The sequence below is a fragment of the Halichoerus grypus genome, chromosome 2, assembly GCF_964656455.1.
Source record: "Halichoerus grypus chromosome 2, mHalGry1.hap1.1, whole genome shotgun sequence".
Classification (NCBI taxonomy): Eukaryota; Metazoa; Chordata; class Mammalia; order Carnivora; family Phocidae; genus Halichoerus; species Halichoerus grypus.
Window position 1 is genome coordinate 27,092,267 of NC_135713.1, and position 24,730 is coordinate 27,116,996.

At 42.0% G+C, this 24,730-nt stretch overlaps 1 protein-coding gene and 1 long non-coding RNA gene across 2 annotated transcripts; both read left to right on the forward strand.

Annotated features, from left to right (window-relative positions):
• Positions 1-450: 450 nt before the first annotated feature.
• DNAJC21 (DnaJ heat shock protein family (Hsp40) member C21) lies at positions 451-23,744 on the forward strand. Its single transcript, XM_036107430.2, has 12 exons — positions 451-703; positions 7,947-8,040; positions 10,550-10,673; positions 10,975-11,097; positions 11,720-12,024; positions 12,850-13,001; positions 14,974-15,061; positions 17,710-17,868; positions 18,288-18,330; positions 20,940-21,112; positions 22,668-22,743; positions 23,257-23,744. The coding sequence occupies exons 1-12, from the start codon at positions 607-609 to the stop codon at positions 23,419-23,421; spliced, it is 1,599 nt and encodes a 532-aa protein (XP_035963323.1). The 5' UTR covers positions 451-606; the 3' UTR covers positions 23,422-23,744.
• On the forward strand, positions 1,942-6,223 carry LOC118545282 (uncharacterized). Its single transcript, XR_004922025.2, has 2 exons — positions 1,942-3,357; positions 4,883-6,223. It is a non-coding gene; the product is annotated as an uncharacterized LOC118545282 (long non-coding RNA).
• Positions 23,745-24,730: the final 986 nt, after the last annotated feature.

Consider the following 24,730-nt stretch of genomic DNA (forward strand, 5'->3'; position numbering starts at 1 on the left):
TCGACCACTTCGAGCCCGAGTTGCCATCTGGAAAAACGGGACTCCACTGAGAAATCTTCTTCAGAAAACAAGATGCTTTCCGGAATCTTCTCCCATCAGACTCCTATCAGCCCTCAGGTGGGCTGCCCAGTTGGCGCTCCTTACACAGACCGCCTACTGTGCCCCTCACAATGACGCCCACCGTGGCCCCGCCTCCCACCTGTCGGGGCCCCGCCTTCATCCCGCCGCGGCCCCACCTCCCACGTGCCGTGGCCCTGCCTCCATCCCACCGCGGCCCCGCCTCCCGGCCGCCGAGGCCCCGCCTCTCTCGCGCGCAGCTTTTCCGGGAACCGAGCCCTCCCCCAGCCCATGCGAAGCCGCGGCCGCCGGCGCCGCCCCCTCCGCGCGCCCGCGTTCCGCAGCCCGCGCCGCCTATCGCCGCCGCGCGCCTCCGCCACCCCGCGCCGCTGCCGCCGCCGCCGTGCTCGCTGGCTGGCCCGGTGCGGGCGCCCGGCTCCCGCTGCCGAAGAGGACCAGCAGCGCCGCCGCCACCCCTCCGGTCCGGGCCCGGGCCCCGGCCCCGCCCCGGGCCCCGGCCCCGGCCCCAGCCCCCTGCCCGGCCGGGCGATGAAGTGTCACTATGAAGCGCTGGGGGTGCGGCGCGACGCCAGCGAGGAGGAGCTCAAGAAGGCCTATCGGAAGCTGGCCCTGAAATGGCACCCGGGTAACTACTCCGCAACCGTCGCAGCCCTTGCAAAAGCCGGGCCCCCGCCGCCCTTCGCCCCCCTCTTCCCGGAATAACTCCGGGACCCTGGCCAGTCTCGACCTGCCCGCCCTGTAACTCCCCTCGCCCTGGGAACCCCGCCCGGGTCCCCGACCAGGTGCCCTGCGCAGTGCTCTTCCCGCCGGGCGTCCTCCTCGCCCGTCGGCGGGCGCATCCCTCACCCCAGGCTTCACTGGAGCCCGGGGCAGCCCGTCCCTCCCCAGACGTTCCCCTGCTCACCCACCCCGACGCTACCCGCAGTGGCACCTGATGGGGAGTACACATTCTAGCGACTTCACCCGCTCCTCCCACCCCTTCGCAGACACCACCGAAGGAGCAGGAGTCCTGAGCTCTCGAGTTTGGCCCTTGCTTGAGTCTCTGCCGCTCAACAGCCCTTAACTTCATCACGGAATCCCAGCTACCCGAGTGTAATTTATGGCCCCTTATTGAAATTAAGACAAAGAAGCTAGTAAACTGTCTTTTAAATAGCTGTGCTTCCCACCCCCTTCCCTTTCCCAGTAAGCTGTTGAAACACAGACCTCTGTACTCCACTTCGGATGTTTTGCAGATTGAAAGTTTTGATTGGGTGTCTTCCCCTAGGGAAGTTTGTATGTGTACTTAGAAGTATGCTTCCTTTGGATGTTTTAGTTGGTGGCAGTTCAGCCCTGGGTGACTTTTGTGAAGTAATCTGATCTTTCAGACTGGGAAACTAAGGCTGTAGTTGAATATCAGCTTTTTGAGGCTTATAAGAGGTTTACATATTAGCATGTTTATAGAATCTCTGGTATGTACAAGTCACCATAGTAAGGTTCTGAAATGCTAAGACATCTCTGGGAAAACATGCTGTAAACCACGAAAAGTTAAATACAAGTGCAAACAAAATAGCCCAACCTACATAATTGGTAGTTGGGTTAATAAAACAACTAATAAATGCCCCAGGAATTCAGGGGAGGGAGTTTTCACTATGTCCTGAGAGGCAGCGAGGCTTCCCCTTGGCAGAGGAGCCTAGATTTTTAGCTGGATCCTAGCGAAATGGAATTGGGAAAAGTGAGCTTAAGAGTAGAGGGAAGAGCATCGTGGTGCACAAAAGGTGGTCCAGGGGACAGTTTGACTGACGGCAGTATTAATTGGAAATCTGAAAATACGGGTTGAGAGGAGAGCTGAAGGAAGGGCCTGGGACCCAAAGTCAAAAGGTAATGTCTATAGTTGGTGGAACAAGAAATAAAGGTATGGGTTTGTTAAAGTGACGATTACCAACAGAGGAACTAAACAAATGTGATATATATCGGAAAGGAAGAAGTAAGTAAGCTAAACATTCATCACAGCAGGAATCCAGTAGCTATATCCAAAATTAATAAATCCAAAAATAGTATAGAAACATATTCTTAGAGGAATGGGGGTTGTCATCAGAGATTGAGTTAGGAATTAGAAGGAAGTTAGGAATTCCTTGACTCTTCTGGCTGGGAAAGTGTGAGGAAGAGGATTAATGCTTGTGACCAAATGCATATATAATTTTGATGATAATATGAAGATGTTTTTGAGTGTAGTTTTAAGATTAGATTGTAAAGGGTCTTGAATGTTAGGCTAAGGACTGTGACATTTGTATTTCCAATAAGGGAGGGTCGAAGATGTCTTGATGTGATACTGTGGGGGCGGCTGAGTGGATTGAAGAGGAACGGGGACAGAAGTCAGGTAGCGTCCACCATGGCAAGGAAGGGCCCACACCGGGCTGGGGGTCAGTGGGAGGGAAGGGCAAGGCCGGGTTGAAGAGATGCTGTGAAGGAAAAATGATCAGATTTGGTGATTAATTGGAAATCAGTGCAAGGAAGGAAGGAAGAAGTATGTAAACGTTACTAAAACATCAGTTAACTATTTTGAAACCAAACTGGTTAGAAACGAAATGTGAATGTCTTCTCTGAATGTCATCATAAATCATAACATCCTAAATATCTTTTGGTTTGAAGATGCCTGCACATTTAAAGGATACATACTCTACAGGCGACACATGATTTTGATATATTTTGCTGTGCCGGCTTGTTAAGTCCATCAGTCAGCAAATGTTTAATTCATTCTATGTGCAAGGTCCTGTGTTAAATGTTTCTGAGGTTAACATAGGGGCTTTGCTTCAAAGAATAATTTGTACTTCAAAAAGAAAGGCTGCTCATTTTTCATTGTTAAAGGTATTTCTTTGTTTTTTGGTTTTTTTTAATTGAGCAACTGAAAATAATTTTCAGTAGGGTCAACATTACTTCCTAGTGAGATCACTCCTTGTGAAAGGAAGGCTTTTATTTGATGACTGCCGTGAGCACTTTACTGTGTGAATGAGACAGGAATGGTCCCTGCTCTGCGGCCACGTAGAGTCATCAGGGAGTCCCAGGAAAACAGGTAGTTTCAGTCTGGTGAGAGATAAGGGTGGTATGAAGGCAAGTACAAGATGCTTATGAGCACACGTGCCTGACCTGGACTGGGTTTCTGTGTGGGTGGGATAGATGTGCATCCCTGAAGAAGTGACCTCTAAGGCGAGACCGAAAGCCAGAAAGAAGGGAGTACAGGTGGAGGGAGGCCAGACAAAGCATGACAGAGTGCAGGAAGGGCAAAGAGGGGAGCATGGCCAGGTAAGCATAAGCCAGGTCTGGGAAGTTGGGGTAAACTGGATGAGGTAGATTGGATTTTAACCTAAGGACAGTGGGAAGCAGGGGGAAAGATAGGTTTTTATTTGTCAGGTATCTCTCTGGCCATGTGGGAGAGAGTGGATTGGAGTAGGCAAGACTGGGAGTAGGGAGACCAGGAGGTCAGAGCACATTCAAGTCACCATGATGACCACAGGACCTGGGAATGGAAACTCCTGAGTCAAGTGCCAGAATTCTCAGTGAATTAAGGGGGAGTGGTTGAGTGATGTGATGGGCTTTGGTGGCATTCACCTTATGCCCTAACTCAGCCCAGAGTCAGTGAGAAGGGGAAGAAGGTGGGGTTGGCCGATGGTACGAATCTGGAAGGAATGCTAGTGTGCCCTTGGGGGTGAGTAAAGGGCCAGCAGGCAGCAGGATGCCAGCTCCAGCCCCAGACCTGCCATATGAGGGCTGTGGCTGAAGGAGCCCAAGAAGGAAGCCGTGCAGGGAAGTGGTGTTCTCAGAGAGCCTGGCTTCAGTCAAGGCAGGACTTAAAAGGCTCAATCCATGGAATTTTCCAGAAGGCACTGCAAAAAAGTTTGGGAGGGAGTAGAAGAGTGTGTGAGTAGATTGAGAGAAAAGCATGAAGAATAGTGTGAGAATGCCTTTTAAATTTTGATGACTGGATTTGCAATACCTGTGGCCTTTGTGTGTGGCTAATAATAAATGTGGGCTTTTTGTTTCTTTATTATTGCTTTTTAACTTCACTTATTTTTTTTTTTTTTTAAGATTTTTATTTATTTATTTGACAGAGAGACAGTGAGAGAGGGAACACAAGCAGGGGCAGCAGGAGAGGGAGAAGCAGGCTTCCTGCCGAGCAAGGAGCCTGATGTGGGGCTCGATCCCAGGACCCTGGGATCATGACCTGAGCCGAAGGCAGACGCTTAACCGACTGAGCCATCCAGGCACCCCTTAACTTACTGCACTTATGTGTTTAGATCTCAGTTTAACATTATAGTCAACCAGTTCAGGTATATTTAAGTGAAATAAGCCATATGACAGACTGAAAAAACTTATTTAAGAAAGACGCTTTAGTAAGAGGCTAGATCTTATTTTCAGCTGGTACATTGATGGGCTTTCTGAGTTTAAAAGCTTGAGCTTTCTCCAAACTTCTTTGGAGGAGGAAGGAAGGGTGTGGGAAGAAACAGGACAACGAAGTACAGTACTGATTAAAAGGTGAAGAAGAACCACCCACATACCTCCCCCAGTCACCTTTTTTGTTTTATGTGGGAAGATTTATTTGCTGGCGTTTTCTGCCATTCTGCTTTAATTGGGACTCTGCTTTTTTATTTATGACAAAGTTTATGAATGATTTGATGAAGATGTAGAAATCATGAGTATTTTTGAATCATGAAAGCTGTAGAAATCATGACTCTCACCTTGAAGGCATATCTGGACTGTGTTTTCAGCTGCATGTGACAGGAAGGTGGCGACAGTAACTAAACCAAATAGTTTTATTTTTCTCACCTAGCAAGAAATCCAGAGGGGACTCGTCTTGGTAGCTCCAGCTCTTGATGAGACCGTCAAAGACCTCCGTTGTCCTGATCCTAAGGCTTGAGCGCTCGCACCAAGTTATGTAAGCAAGTAAGCCTCAGAGCTCAAAGTTTCTTGCTCTCACGTCGAGGTGCAGAGACAGGCAGGCGAGCTGCTGTGTAGCAGTTCTCCTCCAGGAGGCCTGTGGACTCTGCTCGGCAGCTTTCAGGTGGGCCCTCACTTACTGGCCAGGGTGGCCGTTGGGGGTCCCAGGGAGCAGAGCGGAGGAGGAAAGGATAGAGCAGGCACAGAGAGTGCGTGCTAGTTGCCTTGTAAGGAAGTTCGTGAAAGCAGGCATGGAACATTCTTACAGGTGTTACGCATCAGAGCATAGTCACGGTCATGCGAAGCTTCAAAGGAGACTGAGAAATGGAGGCTTTATAATGGGACCAGGTGCCCACCACAAAGTCAGGTCTCGCTTGTTCCTGGAAGAAGAGAATAAACTAGCAGTCTCTGTCTCAATCCTCATAATCACCTGTAGGCTTTATACCCTGACATTGGGCTGAGGTAAGGCCATAAGGTGAGTGCCACCAAAGCCCATCTCTTTCATATGGAAAATAAAATTTTTCCTGGGCAGTTTCACTTGGTAGGTGTATGCTTCTATCTCATTGGCTAAAACTGGGTCACCTGATCTCCCCAACCTCAAGAAAGTCTGGGGAGGTGAATTTTTTAGCTGGGTACATTACTAATGTGAACAAAATCAGGGTTTTGTTAGGAAGAAGAAGAGACTAGATACTGGGTAGGCAGCTAGTAGTATCTTTCACAGAGTGGGGATCAAAATTTAAAATAATTGCAACAGGGCACTGAGTGTCCTGTATTACCTAAAACCTGATTGCAACAGGGCCACAACGAGATGGAATTTGGTAGTACTAGTTGGAAATAACAGAAAACCTAACCAATAAATAAAGGGTTTTTTTTCTCTCTCTCACCGCAAGAAGGTTTGGAGGTAGGTGCCTGCTGGCGTTGTTCCTTAATATCACTGAATCTCTTGGCTTTTTCTTCACAGTCTCAAGATGGCTGCTGAAGCGCCAAACATCATGTCCACATGCAAGACAAGAAGAAAGGAAGGAAAGAAAATACACTAATAGACTCCTGCTGACCTCCTTATTGATCAGAGCTGTCATATAGCCATTCTAGCAGCAAGGGAGGCTGGAAAGCAAGTCCTTGAGCTTAGCCTCCACAGTAGAGGCTGCAAGAGAAAAGGGGAGAGGTGTCGGATGAACTAGCCTTCAATGTCTGCCACAGAATGGATTCAGAGCTCTATCAGAGTTTTTAAAAAGTCCATTATATAGTTACCACTTGGCTTGTCAGTATGAAACCTGCATGAAACTTTGTCAGCTGTAAATTCAGAATGATGTAACATGATGCTGTTGTGGAAAGTTAACGTAATGAGCTCTAGTGATTAAAAGTAGAGTGTGAAGAAGAGGAAGTAATGAATGGCTCCTTGATTATTGGTGCCTGTTTCTGACTGCATTGGAAGTAGAGGATTATGGTGTGTCATGAGAAATGGGAATATTTAGTCCTGGGGAAAGGTGGACTTTGAGATAACCATTGGCTGTCTTCAGAGGGGCTGCACTGTGGACGGGGATTTAGACTGGCATTGTATTACTTGCCATTTACAGCTAGGCTGCGGGGATGGAGGAGTTTTTTTCTTTTGATTTAAAGTTACCATGATTCTAAAATGATATTGAAAGCTTTTTAGGTTAAAGCATCTTAGTAAAGAGAGCTATGGCAAATTGCTGCACTTGAGAAAGTATTGTCCATGATAGTGGTCGAGCAGAAAATCGCCTGAAGGACTGGACACCCAGTGTGATGGTACCTAAAAAGAGGAGGCAGGATGCCTTCAAGGGTCTTGTTCTAAGGCTGCAAGATTATTCCGAGGGAATATGTTTCTGTCCTATTTTTCCTCTGGCCTCTTAGAGGGGAAGTATTGAGTTGTAGCTTATAAGATTTTGGTATGCTCCAGAGTAGATTGAAAATATTTTACTTTCTGAGTATATTAGGTATCTATTGCTACATAACAAATTACCAAAAACTTAGGGCTTAAACCAATAAACACAGCAAACATTCATTATATGGACTCAGTTTCTGAGGATCAGAGTGTGGGAATGGCTTAGCTGGGTGGTTTGGGCTCAGGGTTCCTCATGAGGTGGTATCCTCATTGGGAAAATCCGCTTTTCAGTCTCTTTCACATGGTAGTGGCAGGCCTTATTTCCTTGCTGGCTGTGGGCCAGAGGCCTCTGTTCTTCACGTGGGCCACCCGAGTGTCTTCTTACTGTGGCAGCTGACTACTCCCAGAGCGATCCAAGAGAGCGAGAGCCCAACATGGAAACTGCAGCCTTTTATAAACTAATCTCAGAAGTAATTTAGCATGCCATCATCATTTCTACTGCCTGCTGTTGGTCACACAGACCAACCCTGGTGACCTATGAAGGGGCTCCACAGGGTGTGAATGCCAGGAGGTGGGGATCCTTGGGGTCCATCTTGGAAGCTGCCTACCTCCCTGAGGCAGAGATGCTCTCTGATTCATAGTTAAGGAAGCACAGCTAAGAGAAGAATAATTAGTATATATTTTTAAAGCTTTATGAGATTTATTTTGGTCTACGTTGATAAAAAAGAAAAAACATAAAGACCATGCGAACAATAAACATAATTTAGCACTAAATAGTAACAGTCCTTCTGTTACTGATTTGATATATATATTTTGCTTTTTCTAAAAATAAAATGTATACTACTCAGGGTTTTCCATTTGTGGATATCCAGATTGAGTGCTCAGTGATGCACCAAGGCTTAGGGGAAAGCATGCAATTTCTACTCAAGTAGATACTTCTCACATATCCTGATTATCAACTCTCACCAGGATCTCTTTGCTTTTCCCTGATTGTTTTTCTTTGTTTTGTATACTCCTCATCTATTTATGGCATTTGTGGTGGAAGAGGTCCCTTTTAGATTCTGTCCTTTACCTGTTTGATGACTGAATATCTGTGACTTTATTTTAACAGATAAAAATCTGGATAATGCCGCAGAAGCAGCTGAACAATTTAAATTAATCCAAGCAGCATATGATGTGTTGAGTGACCCTCAGGAAAGAGCATGGTGAGCATCACACTGTCCCTCCTATCTTAGTGTATTTTGTTGGGAAGAATTATCAATAGAAGGTCTAAAAAAATGTATATTTGTCAGATGTTTTGGTGTGTTGTGAGGTATCTGTCACCTATTCATTATAGAAAATGCAGTATTATAAACATCGGGGTGCACGTACCCCTTCGGATCCCTACATTTGTATCTTTGGGGTAAATACCCCGATGTTTATAACAGCAATGTCCACAATAGCCAAACTATGGAAAGAGCCAAGGTGTCCATTGACAGATGAATGGATAAAGAAGATGTGGTGTATATATACAATGGAATATTACGCAGCCATCAAAAGGAATGAAATCTTGCCATTTGCAACAACATGGATGGAACTGGAGGGTATTAGGCTGAGCGAAGTAAGTCAATCAGAGAAAGACATGTATCATATGATCTCACTGATATGAGGAATTCTTAATCTCAGGAAACAAGCTGAGGGTTGCTGGAATGGTGGGGGGTGGGAGGGATGGGGTGGCTGGGTGATGGACATTGGGGAGGGTGTGTGCTATGGTGACCGCCGTGAATTGTGTAAGACTGTTGAATCACAGACCTGTACCTCTGTTAAGACATATAATGTCTTAACAAATAAGACATTATATGTTAAAAAAAAAAAAAAAAAAGATAACAGGAAGGGAAAAATGAGGGGGGGGGAATTGGAGGGAGAGACGAACCATGAGAGACTATGGACTCTGAGAAACAAACTGAGGGTTCTAGAGGGGAGAGGGGTGGAGGGATGGGCTAGCCTGGTGATGGGTATTAAAGAGAGCACGTACTGAATAGAGCACTGGATGTTATACGCAAACAATGAATCATGGAACACTACATCAAAAACTAATGATGTAATGTATGGTGATTAACATAACATAATAAAATAAAAGAAAGAAAATGCAGTATTAGAGTCGGAAGGAACCTTAGAGGTGAATATTCCAATTATTTCATTTTATAGGTGGCGGAACAAAGCTTGGCAATATTGGATAGATTTAACTTCGATACTTGTGAAGTAACTTCTCATTAAATGGGATCTCTGGTGTATGACAAGTTTACTGGCGTTAGACAAGAATGTTGACTTGTCCTTAAAAACAGAGTGCTTCAGAGCAAGAATTGCGTATAAAGAACTACTTTATATGAAGAAATGGAGTTAAGCTTCTGTATCTATGACAGATACTTTTACTTTTGATGACCTGACAATTTAATACCATTTTCAGACAAAAATTTCTTTTTTTTCTTTTTAAAGATTTTATTTATTTTAGAGAGAGAGAGTGAGCATGGGGGGGGAGGGGCAGAGGGAGAGGCAGACTCCCCGCTGAGCAAGGAGCCCGATGTGGGACTTGATCCCAGGACCCTGGGATCATGATCTGAGCTGAAGGCAGATGCTTAACCCACTGAGCCACCCAGGTGCCCCCAGACAAAAATTTCTATGTTTAAATTTAAGTTTTCAGATTCTTGATGAACTTTTTGCTACGAAGGAATAGGTTTTAAGCCCGGACATAACTGTGCAAGAGCCTGCTGTTACAAAGAGCAGGTGGGTGTTCAGTGTTGCTGCGTGAGTCTTGTGTGTGTTAAACAGTGTACAACGCAGCTGGCTCTCGAGAGAGAAAGGCTGTAAAAAAAAAATTCTTTAACAGTTGTCTTTTAGGTGAAAAATCAGAGAATCCTACATTTTTCTCCTCCTGAAAAATTTGGAGATGTGGCCTTAGAAATGCTTTTGCTTTCCTTTAGGAAATTTGAAATTCTTTCCTGACTTCCTTGGCTCTGTCCGCTTCTCCAGATCTCAGGAGGCCTTCCTGTCCTAAGGACTCTCTTGTCTTTTTGTCTGAAGCCCCTGCTGTTAACTCTCCTGTGACCTGCAGGCCAGACTGCACAGTTACTAGGAGCACGGTCCTTCTAGTGCAGGAAACCCGGTTTGGAATTCTAGCTTTGCTGCTTATTGGGTTTGTGATTATGGACAAATTGTTTAGTATCGCTGAGCTTCAGTTTCCTGTTATATCTTTGGGGGTAAGAACTAACGTTATAGAGTTATTATAAGGAGTAATTGTGTGTATGTGAAACTCATAGATTGTTTACATAAACCTAGGAAGAGTCTTGTTCTGGTCTATGTTGGTAAATCTGATCACAAATATATAATCAGTCTGTGGAGCAGATTATGTCCAGTGCTGACCTACTTAGTAATATTTCTTACCTGTAGAAATGCAGTTAACTTTCTTGGGGAGTCATGGAAATTCCCTGGCTTGTTAAATTGCATTGTTCATATGGGTGAGTACTGTACAATGCCTCCATCGTATTGGAAGTTGCAGTCATAGTTTTAATCAGTTCTCTGAAGGATTTCATGTTGATATTTAAAAAAATTTTTTTTAGTATGGATTGGACACATTAAAATGTATAATAATTTGGCTGTTTCAGAGTAAAGCGTCCTTCTGAAATCTTATTTATTCAGTGATCACTGAGGGGATACTAATTTGTCTTGTTTGTTTAGGTATGATAATCATAGAGAGGCTCTACTTAAAGGTGGGCTTGATGGGGAATATCAAGACGACAGCTTAGATTTGCTTCACTATTTCACTGTGACCTGTTACTCTGGTTATGGAGATGATGAAAAGGTAAATGAACTCACTCTTAATTTCTGACCAAGCACGAGACTTTCAAACACAAAGAAAATTCTCAAAATTATTTTATAATAGGTGAAACAGTGTTCATTTTGAAAAGTGAAAAAATATTGCCTTCATATTTAAACTGTCAGCATATGAAAACCTCCAGTTGAAACCTAAATGTTCTTGCAGTGACAGAGCTTGAGCCCTTACTTCTTTAACGTTAAAGTTTTTCATGTTACATTTTAAAATCATAATCGGTGATTAGACTATAAAAGTATTAAGAATTTGTGCTCCTGCTACTGTTTTTTAGGGCTTTTATACAGTTTATCGTAACGTTTTTGAAATGATTGCGAAGGAAGAACTAGAATCTGTGTTAGAAGAGGAGATGGAAGATTTCCCCACTTTTGGAGACTCCCAGAGTGACTATGATACGGTAAACGAAAATTGCTTTGCCATTTTATAATTAGCATTTACCAGTGTGTTTTCTCCCCACTTCTTCTTCTTCTTCTTCTTCTTTTTTTTTTTAAGATTTTATTTATTTATTTGAGATAGTGAAGGAGAGAGCATGAGCAGGGGGGACAGAGGGAGAGGGAGAAGCAGGCTCCAGACTGAGCAAGGAGCCCGATGTGGGGCTCGATCCCAGGACCCTAGGATCATAACCTGTGCCAAAGGCAATCGCTTAACCAACTGAGCCACCCAGGCACCCCGTCCCCATTTCTTTAGTTAAGCATGGATCCTAGCTCTTGGTACTATACTGTGACTAAGTCTCTTCCTCTCTCTCCCTTCCTGGAGGGGCTTTCAGCGCCCTCAGAGCATCCTTCTTTACTTTTTCCTGTTTTTTTAAGCGGGGTCCCATCCCATTCATCACCTCATTCAGTTTGTTCTGGAGAGTGATTTATTCTGTAAAGCCCTAAGAGGACTGTCTTCTCCATTGACTAGTAGTGATGTTATGTATATGAAAAAAGTGAAGATGTTTTGCATCACTGATATTTGCTGCCTTGCTGAGGAAAAAAATCTTACACCTCAGCATTTTACTTGTTTTTCTTTGTCTCTAGGTAGTCCATCCTTTCTATGCCTATTGGCAGAGTTTCTGCACTCAGAAGAACTTTGCTTGGAAGGAAGAATATGATACACGACAAGCTTCAAACCGCTGGGAGAAACGAGCCATGGAAAAAGAAAACAAAAAGATTCGCGACAAAGCAAGGAAGGAGAAGAACGAGCTTGTGCGCCAGCTGGTCGCATTCATCCGTAAGAGAGACAGAAGAGTGCAGGCGCATCGGAAGCTCGTGGAGGAACAGAACGCCGAGAAAGCCAGGAAGGCGGAGGAGATGAGGCGGCAGCAGAAGCTGAAGCAGGCCAAGTACGGGATGCGCTGGGATGCCCCTTGCCCCATAGAGATGTGGGGCCAGGCCTGATGGGGCGCTTTCACAGGGGTGGGAGGGCCACATCCACATCCTGGTTGTATCAGCCACCCTTGCATTGCATGTTTGCCTTCAGAGGTCCTTTATACTTGAGATCCTTTCCAGACTCTTGTGAGACGTAATAGTAATGACTGTCCATTGATCTCTTCTTCTGGATCAGGCCCTGTTCTATGCACTTTTGTCCTAGCAGTTCTGCGAAGTAAGTTCTGGCTTTTCTCCTTGTCCTTTTGAGGAGGCGAGGCAGACGGGTCCGAGATCCCATAGCTGGGAAGTCACAGAGGCGGGCCTCGGACCCAAGATGCCGGCGCAGTGCCCCCGTTCTGCCCCACCTCGCAGTCCTGCCTCTTTGATGGCACACTCCAGATCTTTAGTTCGTTTTCGTGCCTTTAATGCTCTGTTACTTGCAGTTAGTGTAAAAGCATTGTGTCCAGAGCATTGTAGCATTCTTTTAAAGATTATTCACCTCTTATAAATTCTACCCCCCCACCCTTCATTTTTGGAAAATTAGCACTTTACTCGCCACTTAGGATTTAAAAACACCTCAAGACTTTTAATAACTTGCTAAGAGTTATAGGTTTCAAAGCCCATTATCTAATGGAGTAGTTAAAATCAACCCCATAACAGATAAGCAACTGCCCCCACTTGAACTCAACACTGACAGTGGAGGAAGAGCTCTATAGGGCATGGGTTGGAAGCCTATGGGGTAAGTAGAACCAGCGTGGGACCTGATTCTCAGCGTAAGTGGGGCTGTGCTGTGTGTGTAGACTGGCCGAGCAGTACAAGGAACAGAGCTGGATGACCGTGGCCGACCTGGAGAAGGAGCTCAAGGAGATGGAGGCGCGCTATGAGAAGGAGTTTGGAGATGGATCAGATGAAGATGACACAGAGGAATCTGAGCTCAAAGATGGGCACGATGGTAACTTCATTCCTTAGGAAGCTCGAGCAAGTGAATGTTTCTGTGCGCAGGCATTGTGCACCCAGGGTGCTCTCAAGGGGCAGTCGGAAGCGGGGGCCTGGCTGCATCCTGGGAACGCCAGAGTCCACTCCACTGCTGCTGGGCCCCGTGTTGCCGGGGTGTTCGTGTCCATTTGCTTTCTAAGCAGAGCTGGAAATCTGGATTTTTAGGGGACCTCTTCCAGTTCTTAAACGTGGCAGACAATTAAAATGAAAAACAATATTGTATAGGCCAAGCAAAGGCAGACCACTGACGTCGTCTAATCCCGAGACTACTACAGATAAACAAGAGTTTATCTGATTAATAAACTCTTTCCTGACCATGCTTTAAACAGTTTATGCTTCTGGCTGCATAAGTAAATTTGGCAAATAGGCATATTGACAGGTGTGACTGTTGGTTACTTAAAAACCTGCAATGAAGCTCAGTAGGTCAAGTTTTAATAGCAGCTCTTTCCAGAAAAAATTGTACAGGAGTCTACGTAGCGTATATAAATTCTTCCTCTCATTTCTGACTTTGTTGAGGGGCTCCTCCTGGTGGGCTGAGAACTGTCCTTTCGGTGCCTCTCTCGTGAGAGCATGTGACTACCTGAACAGGAGAGGAGTAGGCATTATGGAGAGTAACCTGACCTTTTGAGTTGTCTCTAGCTATTCCATGAGGAATAATGTGGAAGGATCTAGCACAGTTTCACCTTATCTATAAATGTGTTGTTTTAGACTAGTAGCCAAATGACAAAATGATGGACTTTTATTTACTCAAAATGATTATGAAATTTTCTATTAATGACTTAGAAGTAGTTTTTGTGCAAGTCTTTTGAAAATTATAATGCATTCTATAAACGTGAGGTGGCATAATTAGAGTTTTATGTAAAATTTATGAAGTGCTTTCACATGGAAGAGCTTTTACACAATATCCCTTACATGTATGTTTTGCTCATAGAATGATTTCCCTTTTACTGAAGAGGAAGATAAGATTCTGAGAAGCTTTGGCATAGAGGCCTGCCATATGTTCATTTTTAGATCCAGATTTTGACTTCAAATCCAACATTCTTTATTAACTATTTGATTAATCGTTTATATAATGAAAGGGTACAGGTAATTGCACAATAACACCATTTATTAAACATTAATACTAGGTAGAATGAGTTTTGATCATTTATGATTTCAATGAGAATGTCTTTCAAAGTCCTGTTAATATCCCTTACTTATAAAGAACCAAAATGTAGACTATAGAAGAGATACCTTGGGATCTTTATTGATCTCATTGTATGATCCCATTTATTGATCTCAGTAGCAGTCAATTTACTTGTTTATTTCTTATAAAGATAGATGGGATTTTGCAAAGACTTTTAGTTCAGGCTTTGAGTTGCTTAGATTTTGTGGACTTTATTGATAGTAATTATTTCATTGTAATAAAGCCCCAAGCTTATAAAAAAAAACAAGGGTATAAAGACATGTTAAAGTTTACATATAATATGCTCTTTAATGACCAGTCTGTCAAATAGTGATGGAGTGTTATAAACTAAAGCATTTAAGAGTAGATTACAGTTACAAATGTGTTTGCATCGAATCTTGCTCAAGGGGGAAACTGAAAAACCTTTGTTGAAAGAACTGCTTTGTGGTAGAACTATGAAAGTGGCATTTGATTTTCTGAACTTAGCTCACACTGAGAACTTTGAGAAGACTTTGAGTCTTCTCAGTAGACTTATGAGAAGAACTGGAAAGATAATGTGGTTGATTTGGAAGCCTCCCCTTATAATTCAGGACTGCTTTTAAAAAGCTCAAATCCTGGTAACGTTATTTGTTTTTTGTAAGGAAATACAATTTCTAACTTGTGTGCGATATTAGATTGTTACTAAAGACATGTAATTTGTTAACATGTTTTAGATGTGTGTTCTATTCAAACAGGATTCTTACTGTCGGCTTCCTTCTCTCAGGTAAAGACAGTGATGAGGCTGAGGATGCTGAGCTGTACGATGACCTTTACTGCCCAGCGTGTGACAAATCTTTCAAGACGGAAAAGGCGTAAGTTTAAGATCTTTGGACTCCCCTTTTCTTCCAAGGTGAACTAGAACACTGAAAGCCCTAAAAAGAAAGTGCTCGTAGCAGTGGGTCACCAGCCCTCCTCCATGTTCTCTTGGGGGATTTCTGGCCAGCAGAGGAGGAAGGATTTTGTACTGGTGGTGAATAAGCACGTTGTGCTGATTCTCATTCATGCTGCTTTTTAAAACCTGGATGCGCCTCCATGTTGCTGCTTGTTGCGACAAAGAAGGCACGGTCACAGACGAGGAGGCTGGACCAAAACTAGTCTCTGTTGTTGGTGGCAGACCCTCTTCCAGCCATCACACCCCCATGTGCTGCCAACCTGGAACTTTAAATGTGTCCTGCCTAAATTATACTTGCTGAAGCGGAGGGACTTCGCCTTTTGGAAACAAGGAAGAAGAGAGAAGTATTTAAAGGGATACTATTATAAAGAGAGGAGAAAGAATAGGGCAGAAAACAAAAGTAGAGTCAGCAAGGGACAAAGAAACAAAACACATGCAGGGAAGGAGAAAGGAGACCGAAGGATGCCAGTGGGGGTGTGGGAGTTGTAAAAGTGTTGGTGTGGAACCCCGGGGGGAAAAAACTGTAGAGTGGTAAGAGATGTGGCAAGGGCAGAAGAGTCAGAAACGGGAAGACAAAAGCAACAGTGAAGGAGATCTAAAAAATTATTTTTTTATTTGGAAACAATGTCAGACTTAGAAGTTGCAAGGATAGAATACAGAGCGCCCGATTCACCTGACGTTTTGCCCCATTTGGTGCACCCCTTCTCTCTCTCTCCCCCCACCTCCCCTGCTCCACACACCATTTTTCCCTGAAAAATTTGAGAGTAGGTTATGTGCATAATGCTCGTCTACCTCTAAATACTTCAGTATGTATTCCTTAAGAATAAGGCTGTTCTGGTAGGTGATCACGGGACCACTGTCAGCTTCAGGAAATTTGTTAACACTGATATGTTCCTTTCATCTCCTTTACCGCCCGAATCCCCCTTCTGTCAGCACATCCTCTGTTCACGTCCTGTACGGAGTCTCTTCCACTCCAATCGGGATCCGGTCTAGGTTCATGGATTGTGTTCATTTATTTAGTCTTATTTAATCTGGATCAGTTCCCTTGTCTGTGCCGTTGTTAACTCCAGAATATGGGCCCTTTAAAACCTTTTTTTTTTTTTTTTTTACTGGAGTACTTATCGTCTTGAGTGTCCGTCTCCTCATGATTAGATTCTGTGTCTCCAGCTGGAATACTGCGTCAACATGTGCTGCTCTCGGGTCTTCATTTCTAGAAGCATACAATGTCTGCATCTGTCTGCCCTTCTTTGGTGGTGATAGTTTTGATCAGCCAGCCAGGACGCTGTCTGATTTTTTCACTGTAGAGTTAGCATTCTTTTCCCCTTGTGACGGATTTTACCTTATAGCCTATTTAATCTGTGGCGAGACACTTTAAAGTTAGGCAAGTATCTTGCTCCTCAGAATGTCCTAGATTTGGCATTCATTGATGATTTCAGCTTATGCTACTTGGCACCATAATGGTTCCAAAAGGGGGCTTTTCTAGTACCAGTGCTCCTTCTCCGTTATTAGTCCTCAGTAGGCCTTCTGCTCTCAGTAAGAGCCCTACCTTTCCTCCATCTAGCTGTCTATTATGAGTATGAATTTGTGAAGTTTTTCAGTGTTTTCGAATTTATTCCTGTACTTTTCATGCTCAAACTTTTCCAGATACGATTAGTGAGAGTTCCTCCAAGGTGGCTTCTGTGTCCTTTTGACATGTCCCAGTCATTTTTTTGAGCACTTACTTTCTGGCACAAGATGTTCCAATTTTTCTAAGATACCATGGTATGAAGGAGAATTTTAGTGGAAAGGAAGAGTAGCAACTGAGACTAGAAAACCCAAGTCTGAACAGATGAGATAAAGTGGATAGTATGGACGTAAGTTTCCTACCTTCTTGTTCATCTGATTACTCTGGTACTTAAGTGTTGTCAACCCTATTTTGTGGAGTGTTACTTCATGGCCCACAGATGCACTGAAAGAGACATGACTCAGAAAGTTTTAGGCAGACGGGTGTAGATGTGTCTGAACTCACATTTAGGAAGGTGGGAGTGAGAAGAGAGAGCCCTCTTGAGAAGGCGAAAGACAGTTATTGAAAAAAGCAAAAGGGGGTAAACTACTCTGGTACCTGAGGCCCTCACATCGTAACCCAAGCAGTCTTCTCTTCAAGTTGGAATGTTGTCTTGTAATTTCTCAGCATCTTCCAAAGCCCACAGTGCAACCTGGAACGTGCACATGCTTGGCTAATACTCAGTGATTAAGAGGAAACAGTGGAGAAGTCTTGAATTTTAAGAATTGGAAAATAAAAATAATAGAGATTTTGACCAAAAAAAAATTGGAAGAAAATATGTAGATGAAAGGACAGAGGGAAAGGAGAATGCTGGGATACGGGGAAGAAGAGCACCACTGTGGGCTGGCCGTGTCCTCCTGCCTGAGAGGTCTGACAGGGTTCTTCTGCTTCTCTTTGTAGGATCCCCAACATTTTGCTTCCGGTACTGGGGAAAAATGAATTTTAACGTGGTTGCATTTATTCAGTCACATATTTGGGCACATACAAATCCTGTTGTGGTTACTAATGTCAGATTGTTCTTTCAGCATGAGGAATCATGAAAAATCAAAGAAGCATCGGGAAATGGTTGCCTTATTAAAACAACAGTTGGAGGAGGAGGAAGAAAATTTTTCAGGACCTCCAACTGATGAAAATCCATTGAATGCCAATTCTGAGGAAGAAATAGAAGATGCACCAAAACAAAAGTACTTCTAAAAATGCTTCTAGACATACCACATTAGAGATGAGATTGCATTTAAATGCTATTTTATCTAAGAAGTTATTCTGTTATGCTAATATTTTTCCATATTTTTTTCTGCATAAGGGAACTTACAGTATTGAAACGGGTAAAGCATGATGTCAAATAGAATTTTTACAGAATATATTATGACTATTAAAAGCACTTTTGTACCTAGGTAATTGATATGCTAATTACCATCAATGGAACCACCGTTCTAATTTTCTAATGATAATGTGAATATTTTCTTTTTAATATCTTATGATATTAAATACTTTTAAAATTTCACTTCTCTCTGTATCAGTAGTGTTTTAGTACTTTTTTTCTTCACTTAGTAAGTAGTCACAGAGTTAAATATTTGACATTTTGATTTATATTTATTCTTAGGCTTTCCAAAAAGCAGAAGAAAAAGAAACAGAAACCAGCACAGGTATGTTGAAAAAGTTTTATTAACATTAAATATCAAACATAAAGTTGGACTGCTTTTGTTTACTCAGTATAGTTTGTATTAAGGAAAGGGATTTTTCACTCTATAGTTTTATGTTGATTATAAAACAGATTGAAGGGAGTTGAAAACAATTTTCTTTTTTCATCATTTTACCTCCATTAATATGTACGTAGCTAATTTACTTAATTACTGTTGTCGATGTGTCTTAAAATTTTGCAGATGAAATTAATTCCCAGATACTAATTAGCTGAGTGATCATATTAAAAAAATATCTGGACACATGTGATGACTGGGTCTTTAAATCAAGATAACAGTTAAAATCAGAAATATGTGAAAATCTGAGGGTTGATTATTGTATATCTAGGTTTCTTTTGCCAACAACAAATGAAATTTTGCAAAAGAAACGTTTGGTTAGAAATGTGTAATGATTATGATTCTTGAAAAAATGTTTCTTAGTATTACTCAGAAATGTAAGTAGCTTAAAATTTCACAACTGGCATCTAAATCCAATCTCAAGAATATTTTTAAATAAAAAGTTATTATGTTATATATGTGTAACAATCCTGTAGACATATAAACACCCAACGAGCTTGTCCATTTTACTAAGGATATTTGGTGGTTCTTAAGGGAATGGAATTGATTTCTGTGCTATTTTAATATAATCTCATTATATTAGCTTATATTAAGTATTAAATGTTACAGTTCTTTTTGAAAACTGAAAATATTTTTAAGAAAATTTAGTTAACACATTAATAATTTTTTGTAAAACTTTAGATTTGGCTTATCTATTTAAATGGTTATATATTTGAAAGTAGTTTTTATCTGTCTCATATTCCAAAAATGATACATGATACATGAACTTATCACTGTTAAAATTTGTGACTTGGAACTTTTGTTTCAATTATAAAACCACATAGCAAGTTCTGTGTTCCTTTTTAAAATGACTCATACCGTCTTCTACCCAGAGACTCTATAGTCATTAGCTTAGAACATTTCCTCTCTCCAGAACCACTAGAATAAACACAAGAGAGATTTATACCTAACCCAAGCCTATCTTGTCTCGAGTCAGGAAGGGTAGGTCCTATAGATTGCAGTAATAAACACATGTATTTGTGTTTTCTTACCAATGAAAATGCTTCGTTTACTACCCCATTTTTTTCCCCTCCAAAGCTGTATTTCTTTATAGTAATACCTCTTGTTGATGATTTCTGATTCTATCAGGAAGAAAGTCCCAGTTCAGACCTAGTTGTATGTAGCACTTTTCCCAATGTTTTCTCAGTTCTTTTTGAAGGGAAGGTAGCGTGGAGACGTGAACTAGTAGATTGAAGAGCAGCAAATACAGAGAATCAGGAAACTTCAGACTGGGAGAGTTTTCTGTATGGTCAGAAAAAAAATTTGTATAACCCAACAGGATGGTAAAAGAAAACCCAGAAAACTGAAATTGAATGTAAACAGAGGACCCTGGCTGACAGAAAGGAGGAATTTAAGTCATCTTTGAGCACAGTACTCTGAACACCCTCCATGGGACACATTCCAAAGACAAAATTTCCTGCAAAAAAATAAATCTTGAACTTAATAGATATTTTGGTGCTAATATTTTTGCTAGAAATGTGTAACCTGAATCTAATCCTAAGGAGACAATCAGACAAAGCCAGACTGTGGAATAGAATACCCAGCAGATTGTCAATATCATGAAAGACAAAAAGTAGGGCTGTGGTTCTGGAACAAAGGAGATTCAAGGGGCATAACCACTACACGCAGCATATGGTCCTTGATTGTCGCTCAGAAGGAAAGGATGTTACTGGGTTGTGAATATGGATTATGGAGCAGATCACATCAGCATTAAATTCTTGAGTATGAAGAGAGTATTGTGGGGATGTAGGAGTGTGTTTTTGTTCTTAGGAGACACATGGGAAGTGTCATGATATCCATCTGTAACTTACTTTCATCGTTCTGGGTATGGGGGTGGGGTGTGTGTGTGCTGAGAGGAGGGAGGAAGGGAAGGGAAAGCAAATGTGGCAAGATGTTGCCCCAACCCAAACCAACAGCAACAAACACTCTTCACGGAGTGAAGGTATGTTTGCCAAGCTTTGTCTTTTTTATAATGTTTTTTGCTGGTTTTTTTTTTTTTCTAACTACAAAAGTAATAGGTGCTCATTGCAGATCATTTGGGAAATATAGAGAACTATAAATATCACTCCTAATTCTGCCTATAGATACTACTTGGAATTAAATTGTAATCAGACATTATGTATAACTTTCTTTTATATTTTAGCTAATATGTTGTAAGTACTCTTCCACAAAATTGAATCAGTGTCTTTGCAAACATGATTTTTAAGAACTTCATAATTCCCTCCATAATTCAACCATTCACTTACTGAACATATGGATTGTTTCCAGTTTTTTCCTAATATTTCTGTAATGAGCATTCATGTTTTTAAATTATTACCTGCTTTTTCTTTTTACTTCCTGAAGATCTACTCCTCCAGAGCGTACAGGACATTGTAATTGTTTAGTATAATTATTTGGTATCATAAGCTGGGATTATTACTGTTACTTATTTTGTAATGCATACATGTTTTATTACCTAGAATTATGATGATAATTTCAATGAAAATGGAACTGGAGAAGAAGTAAAGGTTGAATTAGAAGATACCAACTTAAATCAAAACCGTGCCAAAGAATTGGATGGGAGTCCCCAAGAAAGTATCCGTGTCACTGAGACTGTTGAACTCTGTGATGATCCAAAAAGTGAAGCTAAGAAGTAAGTCAAGTTGATGGTGTTTTCTAATTAATGTTGGTAGGGAAAATATTTTTTCATATCTCAAATAACACCTTTCCCACAATTGATGAAGCAGATCAGGTGTATCAGTGACTTGTACATTTATCCAGACAGACATCCCACTGTATACAGACGAAGTGTGTTGGGAAGAGGATGCTAGGGGAATGTGGTCACAGACATTTCAGCAACATGGCCCGAATCAGAAAGGCACTTTGATCCAGTTTCTATCCTGCTGAGGTCCTTATTTTATCCTAGATCAGTAATCCTTGACACTCACATGAGAACAAGTCTCCTGATGAGGCTGCGCCCCACTTGTCTGGAGCATCCGGAACCGTGTGTCCATGCTCATGGCTGCCGTCCTGTGTTGGGCCCCACAGTGCAGGTCACCAGGATCTGTATCCACAGCCTGGGGCCTTCCTGCTGGCAGGGGCCCCGGAATGTTCTCGCCTCACAGGGTCACAGTGGCTGGCCAGAGGAAGGTCTCTCTCGGGGGAGAGAGCATTCCTGGTCCTCTCCTTCCCGCCTTGTCTTACTTTCTTGTCTCCAGCCTCCTCTGTTCCTCCAGAGCAGAGAATAATTGCTTACTCCTTGAGGAAAGGTCTGAACAGTAGGTAGCGTCAGGTCCCTGTCTAGGACCGTGATAAAGAGTTCAAATGACAGGGGCGCCTGGGTGGCTCAGTCGTTAAGCGTCTGCCTTCGGCTCGGGTCATGATCCCAGGGTCCTGGGATCGAGCCCCGCATCGGGCTCCCTGCTCCGCGGGAAGCCTGCTTCTCCCTCTCCCACTCCCCCTGCTTGTGTTCCCTCTCTCGCTGTGTCTCTCTCTGTCAAATAAATAAATAAAATCTTTAAAAAAAAAAAAAAAAAGTTCAAATGACAGAGTAAAGTGGGAGCCTGAGTTGCCAGCGCTTATGACCATTGGAGCAGCAGCGACGGGGCGGCGCAGTGCACGTGGGCATTTAGGAGTTGGTGTTGGGGCGCCTGGGTGGCTCAGTCGGTTAAGCGGCTGCCTTCGGCTCAGGTCATGATCCCAGGGTCCTGGGATCGAGCCCCGCATCGGGCTCCCTGCTCAGCAGAGAGCCTGCTTCTCCCTTTCCCTCTGCCTGCTGCTCTGCCTACTTGTGCTAGCTCTCTGTCAAATAAATAAATTAAAAAAAAAAAAAAAAAAAAAAAAAGGAGTTGGTGTCAATGGGGCAAACACAGTGGTGGAGGCCTGGGGCTGGGCCTGGAGCTCTGGGAGAAGGTGGGTAGGGAACCGCACAGTCCTGTAACGTGTCGTAGCTTGTGTTTCAGCTGTTTAAGTAAATTCCTTAGTTTTGGTGTCAAATTTGACATCTACTGTGATTTAAAGTTGCTCTTGAAAGCTCTTCATTTAAGATGTGAAAATTAATTAGGTTTGCCATTAAAATTAATGAATTAGCCTTTAAAGTGCATGTCACTCTTTTGAGTCTTCTTGGGAGCAAAATAACAATTAAAAGGGATACATTATTATATATACATTATTATTGGATTGTAAGAATTCTATGATTTATTTTCCAGTGCTCCTAAACCCAAAGGAAAGAAAGCCAAAGATATGAAAAAATCTGTCAAAGTACCTGCTGAACCACAGACAGTGGTAGGTCAAAATCATATTGACATATTTTCAGTGGACCTTGTTTCAGCAATATAATCCAAATTCTTAATTGGATTCTGAAGACGTTTTGGTGAGCCCTTCTGCACCTGCGTACAGGTGGGGCTCCACCAACAGTGTTTCTTGACGGATGTCGAATTTGTATCTGTGCTACTGTTACCGTTGTTCTGTAAAAGTAAAAGGCACGTTGGGAATAGCAGACTCACAGAACAGTTACTGCTCAGTTTTCTGTTACCTTGAAATCTAAAGCCTCAGTCTAGTCCACACGGTGCATACTGTTGAATGTCTCAGGCCTCTTAAAGTTGATGGAGGCGGTTGATGGGACTTCTATGAACAGCTGCCTCTTTTGAGCCTGTCTTAATGGCCGTCATTTTGTTAAAAGGTCTTTATTTTGAATTATTTGAATTATTTGTATTATTATTTCATTACACGAAAACCTAAATCACTGCTCTCAGTTAATAACACTTGCTCTTATTTATGATTTTTTTCCCTCTTCAGAGTGATGTTCTTACCAGCTGTGCAACCTGCCATAGTGAATTTCCATCCCGGAATAAACTTTTTGACCATCTGAAGGCCACAGGTCATGCAAGAGCACCTTCATCATGTTCTTTAAACAGTGTAACAAGTAGTCGAAGTAAGAAAGAGAAACGTAAAAACAGATAGAAATTCTGCCAACTCTTTTTCTTTTTGATTGTCTCTAGATTTTGAAACCAAAAACTGAACTGAAGTCATCTAAAGAGTTAAAATTTCGGTGATCTGCAATTTATTGCATTGTGGAAGATTATTTTTTATCTTGTAAAAACATTTTTTTTTGTTTAATATATATTTTTTAAACATTTCATTAGTGATTGAATTCTACTTTGCCATCTGAATTGACTTGAATGTCTCAAAACAGGTACATATTGTAAAGTATACATTCTTGATTTCTCTTGGCTCACATGGACAGAAGTGTACAGGGAGAATTAAATTATTTTAACACATACAAATGCTCCTTTCTGTTTTATTTTGTGGATTTCACGTAGCATTTTTATATGATTCAGTGCTTTTGTATTCTGTTTCATGATCTGTCAAAGACTCAGTTTGTTTTAAAATCATCATAGATTTTTTTTCTCACCTGATTCCATGACTCCAGTTCTGATTTTTAAATTATTTTGATTTAACCTATTGTTGATTACTGTATTTTTTCCCTCAAGGACAGTGGTAGGTAGAAACTAATTGAACATATATGGTTATGTTTCAAGACTAGCATCTCAGGGTATAACCATGGTGATTTAATTTGAGATTTTATAGGTAATTCTCAATAAGATATATCTTTTGGTGTTTTGCTCTGATTTAAATTGTGGAGGTGGAAGCAAATCAATGTATATGGCACTTCCTCCTTTGGCACGGTGCTGGCCATAAAGCGTGACGGATCCAAGAGGCGGGTGGCTCAGATTTAACAAAGCATATTCTGCCTTGGGATTTTTTTCTTCACTATTTTCAGAAGTATTTAATTTTTTTTTCATCATTTATGGAAAACAACTTTTTTAATAAAAGTTTTTTCATAGGGCTGATATTTATGCCATCCATTCTGTAGCAGAGATGAATATTAACTCGAAAAACGGAGAATGGTCGAAAGTGAGTGTGGTCAAGTATATGGATCAGTGATGAGTCAATTTTTAGGATGAGGATGGATTATACAGGCAATTTTTACAATTGGTCTTGAGAGTAACTTTGAACTCAACGGCTTAAAATATATACTCTGTGTTCAGTGAGGCTCTCTCCTTATATCCTTGAATCTTCAAGTGAAGGAATCTTCAGTTATGTATGAGCTCTAAAACTTGAGTCTCTGATGGCAAAGACTTTTCTGAAAGCCTCATGGATAGTGTTGAGCATGTGGATCATTCTGTGTGATGGACTTGAAAATATGCATTGTATTTTAATTTTTTCTTCGTTTAGAGATATAAGTAGATTTTTTTAAAGATTTTATTTG

Coding starts and splice junctions, on each gene's coding strand:
- DNAJC21 (XM_036107430.2), top strand. CDS start 607: ATGAAGTGTCACTATGAAGCGCTGGGGGTGCGGCGCGACGCCAGCGAG. Junction 8,041..10,549: donor GACCCTCAGGAAAGAGCATG/GTGAGCATCACA, acceptor TTGTTTGTTTAG/GTATGATAATCATAGAGAGG. Junction 11,098..11,719: donor CCCAGAGTGACTATGATACG/GTAAACGAAAAT, acceptor CTTTGTCTCTAG/GTAGTCCATCCTTTCTATGC.